The 12,098-nt window shown below is 31.0% G+C and overlaps 2 protein-coding genes across 2 annotated transcripts; both read right to left on the reverse strand.

Moving 5' to 3' along the window:
• Positions 1-84: 84 nt before the first annotated feature.
• On the reverse strand, positions 85-6,164 carry LOC115888669 (platelet-activating factor acetylhydrolase IB subunit gamma-like). Its single transcript, XM_030908450.1, has 4 exons — positions 5,885-6,164; positions 3,359-3,507; positions 817-1,000; positions 85-502 (listed from the first exon to the last, which is right to left on the reverse strand). The coding sequence occupies exons 1-4, from the start codon at positions 5,948-5,950 to the stop codon at positions 230-232; spliced, it is 672 nt and encodes a 223-aa protein (XP_030764310.1). The 5' UTR covers positions 5,951-6,164; the 3' UTR covers positions 85-229.
• A 946-nt stretch (positions 6,165-7,110) lies between these two features.
• Positions 7,111-11,703, reverse strand: LOC115888701 (farnesol dehydrogenase-like). The gene is made up of 5 exons (XM_030908496.1): positions 11,315-11,703; positions 10,308-10,545; positions 9,807-10,033; positions 9,592-9,738; positions 7,111-7,201 (listed from the first exon to the last, which is right to left on the reverse strand). Exons 1-5 carry the CDS (start codon positions 11,420-11,422, stop codon positions 7,160-7,162), a joined length of 762 nt encoding a protein of 253 aa, XP_030764356.1. The 5' UTR covers positions 11,423-11,703; the 3' UTR covers positions 7,111-7,159.
• Between the last annotated feature and the right edge of the window lie 395 nt (positions 11,704-12,098).

The raw sequence follows: 12,098 nt of genomic DNA on the forward strand, positions 1-12,098 counted from the left end.
TAGAAAAAATGTAAAATAAACTAATAAATCCTTTTATGTAAATAGTAAAAATATTATATTTATTGTCTAAAAAATCGCAAAGTATAATCTTACAAATAATTATGTATTATGTTTAATATCCATTGGCAAAAATTTATACACACAAAAAAAAACTAAAACCTAAAGAAGTCAAAATTAAATTAAATAAATAAAATCATATCCTGTAAGTTTAATAAAAATAGAATATTTTTTATTTAGATTTTAACAATTCACACAACTTGTCGTATACTTTCCCAAATATTTTTGTATATCCGTTGTTGGTTAAATGTAAATAATCATGCATGATGTGATGTGATATGGTTTGGTCGTTCCCTACAATGTTCTCGTGAATTGGTACCACGTACACATTTTCTGTGAGCTCATCTTTGTTAGCTTCATTCGAGAATTTATCGATCAAAAACGTGTTCACGTGATCGTTTCTTTCTCTGTACGGATTGGGGAACTGACCCCTAGGTAAAATAGTCTAAAAAAAGAAACAAAAAGGATATATTTCTTCATATGAAAAAAAAACGGCGTCAAAGACAGCTGGGAAATGTCAATCGATGACAATTTTGGCGAGGTCAAGCCCTAGCACTCTTGTTTATCTTTTAACGGTGCTTACTGCCAGTTAAGAAAGTTGTAATTGATTTTTATATTGAGTAAAAATGATTTTTATATCAATTAGAGACTAACCTCGCCAAAATTATCATAGATTGTCATTCCCCAGTCGTCTTTGACGCCGTTTTTTTTTCAATCATACGGTATTTTTGCAAAATTTTCGTAAAATTATATACTTACAGGTATAACAATGTAAACTTTGCCCAAACGATTCTTAATTGCCTTGATTATTTCCAAAATCCCTTCAAAAATTTCGTGAGGTGTACAATCAGTGTTATTTGTTCCCACAAACAGAACTACTGCTTTTATAGGAGTGTTAAAATCAAATTCTCCATTTTCTATTCTCCATAACACGTTTTCTACCCTAGAAGCATTAAGATTTTCAAAAACAAATAAAAATCATCAAAAATAATCTATTTTATAGTGTTAAAACCTCTGAATAAAAAGATTAAGAAAGGAGTATAATGTTATCCATGTATTCGTGAATTAGAACACATTTTGTACTTTTCTGAACTTTATATGAGGGGTTCAGAAATGAACTGGATCAAGTCCTAGTAGATAATTATGGAGAAAATGAGAGTTAAAATTTTTTAATATTACTTGATTAAAATAAAACAAGCTGGAGAAGAAAACTTGCTTTATTATATTTTAAATGGTATAATTGCAAACTAAAGTAACCCAAAATACAACTGAAAATACACACACCGGAAAAATCTAGGAATATAATTTTATTAAAGTTAAAAATAAATGTTTTGAATAAACAACCACATATTTGTAGGCCGATTCTTTCTACTTCGATTGAAACGAAGTAGTCACACTAGTTATTTCTAAATTTGGGATATTTGTAGAAGTGTTTGTGCATTTTTTGTCAAATGTATAAAAAACACCTAGCATCAATTGTTCGAATTTAACCTGTACTGGCTATGTTTTTATGATAACTGGCCAGAATTCATTCAAATAACTCTGTTTAGTATTAAACGACATTATGAAGCGTAGACATCTTAACAGACACGAAATGCTAAAAACCATGGGTATGCTCGAAACTGGAATGCGCCAAATCGACGTAGCTAGAGCATTAAATACAACGCAAAGTGTAATATCGCGATTAAGTGCACGCTACCGTGAAAGTGGTGATGTTGCTGAAAGGCACACAGGGCGACATCGCATTACTACCCCTCAGCAAGATCATTTTTTACAATTAAATGCTCGACGCCGGCGCCGACCGACTCTTACAGCACCAGAGCTTAGTTTAATTCTCCAGGAAACACATAATGTAACCGTTAGTCCTGACACTGTTCGCAATAGATTAAGAGAGGTCAACTTAAGAAGCAGACGCACCTGGAGAGCTCAACCCTTAACGAGAGGAAATCGAGAGGTACGATATTTGTGGGCTCAAGATCATGTTCAGTGGTCGAATGAACAATGGGTCAATGTTCTCTTCACGGATGAGTCCCGCTTTGGAATTCATCCGGATTCGAGAAGGCTTAGGGCATGGAGAGAACCGGGAATACTTATTCGGTTGGATCATGTTCAGGATGTGCACCCTTATCAAGGTGGCACGGTTATGGTCTGGGGAGGAGTCCAGTTTGGCCGAAAAACCGATCTCGTTTTTCTTGAAAGGGTAATTGTTGAGCCTGTCGTGTTACCATATGCCAATGATTTTGGGAGAAACTTCATTCTCATGCATGACAATGCACGGCCTCATACAGCCAGAGTGGTAAGTGAGTTTAGCAATGCTCATCAATTAAACATCTTACCCTGGCCGGCACAATCTCCAGACCTCAACCCCATCGAGCACGTATGGGACGCGGTCCAAAGAAGAATTTTGAGAATGGGTATGCCTCGTGAAACTCGTAGGGATCTGGTTCGGGCCGTGAATGCAGCGTGGCAGGCTGTACCTCAAGAAGAGATCGACAACCTGATCAGGAGCATGGAGAGATGATGTAGGGCTGTAATGAACAGTAGAGGTCATACCCTTTATTAAGTAAAAATGGTTTTATCTTTTTTTTTTAATTCACAGTTTAGAATTTAAAAAAATGTGTGTATTTTTTTGAGTTCAATAAAAATCAAGGTAAATTTGAAAAAATCGGTAAATTTCGCATTTTTATTTCCAATACGTCCTGTAAACTATTTGTTTATTTTAAATTTATTATATCAGAAATGCAAATAATAAAATTACTGACGATGGCTGGATAAAATTGTAATATCCCTAGACTTTTCCGGTGTGTGTATTTGAAATTTTAGATATAAATTTGTTCATCGGTACATTCTTCTTCGTCATTAAGGGATTTGTTGACTTCACATTGCCTATTAATAGTGTTTTCTTCGATTTTTATAAAAATTATGGAATATAGGCGGGATAAAGGGAAGAAGATCTTTCATGTGTTGCCTTTTAGAGTGTGTTACGTTACGTCTATATGAAATGATAAGATTTTTCTTCCTCGTGCAGTTTTATTCAGATCAACCACACGGCAGATATCTAAGTATTTGTAAGAGAAAAACCGCCTAACTTACTGATGTAGTGATAGTGAAAATAATGATAAATCAAACTATATGCTTTCAACATCGATAGAATCAGACCTTTCAGATGGCTGATAATCAGTGATTCACTTGGTGCAAAAGGCTCAGACTTTGTTTCATTGTCATCCATTTTATCAAAAAAGGATTTTTTTTAGCTTCTTCCTTAATATTTTTATTCAAAGTATAGAAATGACGTACGTACCTATCACCTCCAATACCAAAGTTTATACAGTGTAAGGCACTGATTCTCTCAGTCCATAGAGTGCTGAACTGTAATTGCTGAATGATACTGTCACCAATAAAGACCACCTCTGGTTCGCTGGTCTTTGCTTGTTGTACAAATCTGTTGTGCTGAAATAAAAATACTTATACCAGACCACACAAAAACATAATATCTTCATAATATATGGCAACTTAGATGATAGATTAAATTTATAGGAAAGAAAACCTAGAAAAGATTCAGTGGTTTTCGAAATTTAAGGAAAAAATCAATTTTTTGTATTTTTTTTTAGTAAAATACCGTAAAATGGGGTGAATAGAAACAGTTTCGTAGGCTATTAGCGATATACCGGTTGATAAAAATGTGGTATTATTTTCCCGAATATTTTAAAACATGGGTCTTTGTTTGTTCTCTGCGTATACATATAATTTGATTTTTGAAAAATATGCATATAAATATTAAATAAAAATAACATTTGTGTTTCTATTCACCTGCTATCGGGGAGAATAGAAACACACATTGATGTTAATGTTTTTATCTATTCTACTTCCAACAAGGTGATTAGAAACAGTAAATTATTACATATTTAAGTAGGTTTAACAATAAATAACAATACATATAATATGACAACTTACATGTACCAGCTTATGTATTACTTTAAAAATAAATATTTTATTTATAAAGTTTTCGCGCCATACAAAATAGGGTGATAAATCGATCTCACATTTATTGATGAGCTGATTGACAGAAACAGTGCTGCCACAGATAAAAATATAGTTTTTACATTTTATTGTGTATTACCAATGATAGAAAAATTAGATATGTCGACTCTTTTTACTTTGAATATTTTTAATCGTGATTTGATTTTTTTCAGAAAATTTGTTTCTATTCACCACTATGTTTCTATTCACCCCATTTTACGGTATCTCGGTTATTTTGAAAAACCGCAAAGAGAAAATATGGTTCTTTTATCGAGATCTATCAGCCCTGAAAATATTTGCACTTATTTAAGACTCACCCTGTAGAATATTTTATCTAAGTATATCAAACATAGACTTAAAATAAAACCTCTGAGAAAAAAAAAAACATATTTAAGAATATAAAAAATATTCCAGGAATGCTGCTAATGCCAAAGGTTTTTTTAATAAGGCAGAAACCAGACAGTTAAATTATGACCCTTGACCTTTGGTAATTTCCAATTTAGTACAATAAAACAAGAATAAAACAGCTACCTACTCATTACTCATTTATCACCTATACAGGGTGTCCCAGAAATAAGTGTAAGAATTTTAAGGGGTGGTAGATCTCGATAAAAGAAACGTATTTTCTCTTTATCGTTTTTCCAAAATAACGGAGTTATTTTACTATGAAAATTTCCAAAAAAAAAATGTATTTTTGCTAAAATTTTGAGAACCACTGGATCTTTTCTGGATTTTCTTTGTTGTAAATTTAATCTAATCCCTATGTTGTCATATTATCAAGAAATTATGTTTTTTAACTAAAAAAAAATCCAAAAAAATTTTCAAAAAAATCTTTTCGCGAAAAAAACCTCATAGGCGTGCTCCTGGGATTGAACTATACTATTTCTGGGACACCCTGTATAGTCTATATGGCATCGGTATTCACCTATAAGACAATCAGCCTTTTAATTCAGAATGAGATTATTATTTTTTTCAGCCGTTTTTTGGATACCTATCCTCTAGTGAAAACTTTTTTACACAATACGATAAAAAAACGCCGTCACAGTCACCTTTGTATGACAACGGATGGTGTTTTCTGTGAGGACGACCTATTGTTAGACGATTATGCCTAATAAACAATTTGTTATTTCTACTACCATACAGTCGAAAAAAACGGCGTCAAAGACGGCTGGGGAACGATAATCGATGATAATTTTGACAAGGTCAAGCTCTAGACGTCATTATTTGGGTCTACCGTACTTTTCTTTATTTCCCCGACCCTTTTGACGCTGTTTTTTTTATCGTGTGGTAATAGTAATAACAAACAATTTATTTTAATAAACACACTTTAAATATCTTATGATAATATACAAAGATATTTAAACTCGGTTGTAATTAGTTTAAATATCTTTGATAATATAATAGTATATTGTTATTTAATGTTTTTAAAACACATATCTAATCTTTTCTGAATTTTAAACACACACATATAAATTTAAAAATTATAGATTTTTATCTTTTTCTATTAAAAGAGCTAGATTAGCTAAAAATAAGTCTTTATTCGTTTGTATAGACGACATACCTACTGTTATTTTTCTCAGTTGTAAATTGTATAATTGTATTAGTATCTCAAACGTTTTATTTGTAGCTTCCGCAACGCTAGTAGGGCATTTATTAATCGTATTTAACTTTTTTAAATTCTTTTAGTTTATTACTATATCTTTAAACAAAATTCAAATAACTACATAAATATTTTTCGAAATATAATATGTTTATTTAAAACCAGTATATTAAAAGGGTATACTCAAATACTTATAGAAATACTTACCATAGATATCCACCTCCCATCTCCTACAGTGTCTTCGGATGCAGTTGGTATAATACAAGGATTCATTGTTTGTTTTTTTTAAACACAAAAATTAATAAAATATAAAATAAAAACTAAACTATAATAAACGAAAAAAAAAAAATCACATATTCTCTACGTTTAATAATTCAAATATTTCTATGTGAAACTACCTTAAACCAAAACAACACAAAATAACATAACATAGAGAGCATGACGTTGAAATTCTAACCTGTGAAATCTATCTTATTTCTGTTGGATTGCTAGTAGAGAAATTTTACTCCAAATTATATCCTCCTCTATCCCTGTTTATAGCTAGAGATTTTGAATGTACCAAAAAAAGACAGATATAAGAAATAACGGTTAACTTAAATCGATTATTTTATGTACCGGGTATGTTCAAAAAGTAGAAAAATTATTTTTAAAAAGAAAAATGTTAATTATGTGATGACACGAAATATTTTAAGAATCTAAAAATAATTTCGTTAATATTATTAGAGACAAACTTATACATAAAAATAGAAACCAGAGTATTTATGTTTTATTTTTACTTTATCTAAATTTTTGGAGCAAAAAATAAATACCTATATCTAAATTTAAATTCATTTAAAACAAGCCTATGTTATTCAGAAAAAATACACAGATAAAATTATGTTTTGGTCTTCGTAAAATATCGAGATCAAGTACTATTATTTGTAGTAAAACTTTTTGATTATTTGTAACTCCCTGTATAAAGTAAGAGCTTGAAAGAGTATGGTTGCCTGGCGCATTCACCGAATTCTAAACTGCTGTGTGATATAGAGAGCTGCCTTGAGTTTTGTGTCTTCATAATAGATGGCGATCCGTGGTATTCTTTAAACCTCTTTAAACGTTTATATATACAGGGTGAGTCTTAAATAAGTGCAAATATTTTAGGGGTAGTATATTTCAACCTCAGAAACACGTCTATGAGGCAAAAAAAATTGGATTTTTTTTAATTTTTACTTGATGGACTCTAAAAATTACAGCATATATCAGACATACCATTCTGTGTGAAGTACCATATTGTGGATTACGTAAACTAAAGACGACTTGGTTAAAATGAAATGCAGATATTAATATAAAAAATATATATTTTTTTTTAAATTTCACCAATGTGCTAATAATAAAGTTATAAACATTTTTTTGCGAACGCTTCATTAAATTTATTTAGTAATAAAACAAGCAAAAATGTTGGTTTTTATTTTTATTTTACTAATACTTAATCATCCATACATTTCAAAATTTTTCTGTTGTCGGTTTTATAATCAACTCTTTTATCTGAAACAAAATCAGAAATTATTATTTTACAGATCATATACCGGGTGCGTCTCAAAAGTGACTCACGCGTCTCAAATTAGGATTGATTTACGTACTCAATTCTTTTCGGCCACTTCCTGTTTCACCGGAAATTAATACAACTTTTCATTTATAAATGGCACCCTAGGTATTTTTTACTTTATTGGATAGAAAATGACACTCTGAATAGAATGACATATCATATATCAACTTTTGACATTTTCGCTTAAAACAAAATTGTATTTTAAATTCCAATCTAAAGTGTCATGGCTATGTTAAAAACATTAATTTCTAATCAAGAAGCCTTGGAAAAACAGATTTGATCGTCTAATGTTTTTAGTGTCTTGTCCTGGCCGGTTCAGATGTGCCCAAATCTTTGAATAAGAAGACTAAGGAAGGAGCATAATGCTATCCATGTATTCATGCATGGTGGGCGGAAAAGCCACCATAAAAGCTCTCTAGGGTGGGGATCCTTGACAGTTCTGTTTGACGATTCATTTGACACATTTGAATTTGATTTGAAATTTTGTGGATTTGTCAGTCTTTACGGAGCTTATTTTATGTTATTTATTATTTATTCTACTACTGATAGTTGTATAAAGGTAGTAAATCTAGATGGAAATTGTGGCAGAACTTAAATTAACAGTGACACTATCGCGATTTATCGAAAAAGACTCTAAAATAGTTGGTTGTGTAGCGTGCGGTAGATCTCGGCAAAAATTGAGTGAAATAATGGAACAACTTTTCGCTAGTAAGTGACTATATAATATACATACGTGTAGTAAACCGATCATTTATGAAATTCACTTAAATAAACTAAATTATATATTTTTCTTGCATTTTAGCTTTTATTTATTTATTACTTGTCAAAGATTAGATGTCAAAGAATTTAGATACGTTAATTTGACTTACCTGCTTCAGTAGCGTATCGGATGTTTGTGTTAATAAATACTTATTATAACTTATCTATTTTTATTAGAATTATATATTTTTATAACAATTTTAATAACTACCAACATTTATTCACAACGTAAAATAAAACAACAAATTATTAAGTCTACCCCACGTCTACCCTACATCATAGTTTTACATTTTTTAAATAAAATTAGAACGACACTGATAAAGCGGAATTTAAGTCGGCCATATTTGAGGCCCATCGCGGTGTACCTAAGATTTTTGATATGCTCCTTCCTTAGTCTTCTTATTCAAAGGCCCAAATCATATTTTTAACCATATTTAAATTTTTTCAAATGAAACAAAGGTGGCTCATTAGCATATTTGGAAGAAGTATTTTTTTACGAATAATTTGGTACCACGCACATAGTATTTCGAGTCAAATTGTCGTTATGAATCGCCGCATATTGTAATATAAAATAAACCAAATTCGAAAATGTCAAAAGTTGACATATGATATGTCATTTAATTCAGAGTGTCTTTTTCTATCGAATAAAGTAACAAAATACCGAGGGTGCAATTTAAAAATCAAAAGCTGTAGTCATTTTCCGGTGATACAGGAACTGATCAAAAACAATATTGAATACGCCATTCCAAAATCAATCTTAATTTATCTCATATACTAATATACCAAATCTCGTTTTTTTTTATCTAAAAAATAAAAAAAGTTATAGGGGTGAGTCACTTTTGAGACGCACCCGGTATAGGTCAGTGAGGGCGAACGTATGACTGACCCAGGATTGCTAGGCAAACCTCTGTTTGTTTATTTAGATTTTCTCATTTCTCTGGATCATTTATATCCTATTCGTTAATTTTTTCAAACACTGGCTTGACACAAAAGTAATTTAAATGCTGTCTATAACCTTTAGTTTGATCATTAACTCTAAAGTTACGCAAATGACAAATGCGTTTGTTGTATTTGAAAAACAAGTAAAAGTGTTTAAAATATCAAATAAAGTGTATAATTTTACTGACATTTAGTTAGTTGAAAAAAAATCTACAAACCACGGCCATTTTTACCGATTGAGCCAATTGAATTTTAAAAATAAAATTATTAATAATAAATAAAATTTGAAACTTAACTCTGGTGCAAATGGAACTTAGTGATCCACCAGAAAGTACTAAAAAGTATGAACATAATTTGAGCAATGTCTCAAAAAGGTTCGCCATCCCTGATCTAATTGATTGAACATCTTATTATCCAATAACAACTGTTAGCAAAACCGTATGATCGAAAAAAAAACGGCGTCCAGTTGGCTGGGAAATAACGATCGATGACATTTCCCATATAAATTTACATATAAAATGACAGCGATCTTCATTTCATAGCCATCGTTGACAACACCGTTTTTTCTCGATCATACGGTATTAGACGAATATAAAAATAAATGAAATATAGTTTGGGTAATTATAATTACTGTCACTCGTGTAGGTGTAGATATCACATAAACGACTGCATCTGCTATATCTTCCGGTTGTAGCATTTTGTCTTCGACAAAAACACCATCAAGCAGCTCTGCACTACTCTTGGATAGCTCTGTTTCTGTAGCTCCAGGGCTGATACTCTGTGAAAAAAAAACAGAAAATAATATGTTATGTTTAGAATAATAATCTTGGAAGCTCCCTAACTTACTGTCACTCTAATTGGACTGTCTTTTGTTGCCAATTCCAATCGTAGACTCTCTGTCAGTCCGGTTACAGCATGTTTGGTCGCTGGGTATATATTTGCTTCGACAAAAGCATTTGGTATAGTGTGACCCAAAATACTGTTCATGTTAATAATATGGCCTGCAATATTCTTCGACTTCATTATTTTTATGGCTTCTCTTGCGCATATCAGGACACCCAGTACATTTGTATCTAAATTAATAAACGTTTGTTAATATTATAAATATATTCTTTATTTTTATTTTTAGTATTATTAATTCTTTTGTAATAAAAATCTAATGTTGAATACTCGAAATCGTATGGTCAACTGCTACACTTATTATAATATGGAATGAAACTCTGAACCCGGCAAATGACTACAGTGAGGAAGATGAGATGCCTTTGAGATGTGGTTATTTCGTTGGATGCTGAATGACGGAGCACATGTCAAATGACTCCGTATTACGGGAGCTTACAAGGAGCTTACCTATAACGTTTCTCCAGCTTTCTGTATCTCCATCTGACAACGTTGTTGATAAAATTATTCCTGCATTATTAACCAACACATGAACTGGCCCCAGATTGGCTGTTATCCATTTGAAAGCACTCAAAATATCATTTTCGTTGCCTACATCACATTTTATTGCATGTAGATTTCCTTTATTTGCTCCTAAGTTTTTCTTTAGTTCTTCTATTTTTTCTTTTCTTCTGGCTAATCCAGCTACCTATATTAGTTAAGAATAATGTCATTTCAGAACATCTAAATTAGTGTAATAAATTAGTGGTTTTAATGAGCGTGGAAGTTTGTTCCTCTCAAATTAGTGGTAGTAATTTTCAATTAGTAGAGGAAGTAAACAAATTTTTTACTTTTTCCACTAATTATAATTGAAAATATACGAGTAATGCCATTTTGGTTTTTGATTATCTTCCGTCAAAAGAAATTCTGATTAGAAAAAAAAAATCGTTGATTGTTTTATAAGCTAATTATTAGAATTTCTCTACGGATACAACTGAATTGCTAGGAGATTGTATTAATTTTAATTGTATTTTTTAGACATTGTGGATGATCGCAAATTCTTAAGTATAAAGCATAATAATTAAAACTACTAATTGCTATAAAATTCTGAATATACGTAACGTATTTTTTTAGACTATAAATTTTTCTAATGATTTAGGTATATTTAAAATTTAAAATATGTAATTAATGTCATTAACATTTGAATTTATACAGTAATAATATGGGTTATTAATTCTTATAAAAAAATACCGAAGGCATCTAATTCTGAAATTTGGTATAGTTACTTCTTACACAACACAGACGCTGACTAAGAACGGATTTTGATCAAATCCCACCCAAAGTACAGATTTTTAATGTTATCCAAAAAATTAAGAAAAAAACTTTTGTAGCTCCCACATAAAAATGCCAAACGGTGACATTGATTTTGATTTGAAAAAAAAATTTTGATTAAAAAAAATATTTTTTATCTTACTTACGATCATGCCATTTTCCACCAGTTTTGCAGCAATTGCCGAGCCGATTCCGGCACTGGCACCTGTCACTATTGCCACTTTTCCCACCCAGCGTTGCATGGAAATCACCATTGTTTGAACAAAATGAAAATCACAGTCTGCCCGCAGATAATTTTAGCGGTTTAAACATTATAAGTAGTTCAGGAATTGGGAGGCTCTTTTTATACGTTCTTGTTTTATATGGTATAATTTTCCGTAAAATACACAGTGGCGTTCCTTTTGTTTTGGTTTTATTTTTCTATTTTTTATTACACTATTCTATATCTGCACTATTCTATATCTGCACCATTCTATATCTGCACTCGCGTATCTCTGTACCCTGTATACACCAACTTGTGCACGTTTTTGATAAGATGCATATACTAAACAAATATATGCTTGATGCATTCTCCGCCGGTGTTGCCAACGCTGGAGAATATCCAACGGGTACACGGGTTTAAATGGCGAGTAAACGAAAAAATTAGTATATAATTATTCTAAAAGTGTAAGAAAGTATAATTTGTGGAAATTCTAAACAGAATCTTCAGAAAGTCTACCTTGCATTTTATAATTTATTATTCCAGTAAAAAAAATTAGATGAGTTCAACTATGGTTGCGAGCATAGTTTTATCACCGGTTTTGCTAGTGGGGCATAATTGGAGCTATTTCGGCTATAACGAAATTTTTTAAAGGTACATAATTATAATTTTAGAAGATGTTCATAAAACATTTAATCACTAGTTGATTAAAAAAGTATACAATTAATATT

This window comes from Sitophilus oryzae, unplaced genomic scaffold (genome assembly GCF_002938485.1).
Source record: "Sitophilus oryzae breed Bouriz unplaced genomic scaffold, Soryzae_2.0 scaffold_806_pilon_pilon, whole genome shotgun sequence".
Taxonomy (NCBI): domain Eukaryota; kingdom Metazoa; phylum Arthropoda; class Insecta; order Coleoptera; family Curculionidae; genus Sitophilus; species Sitophilus oryzae.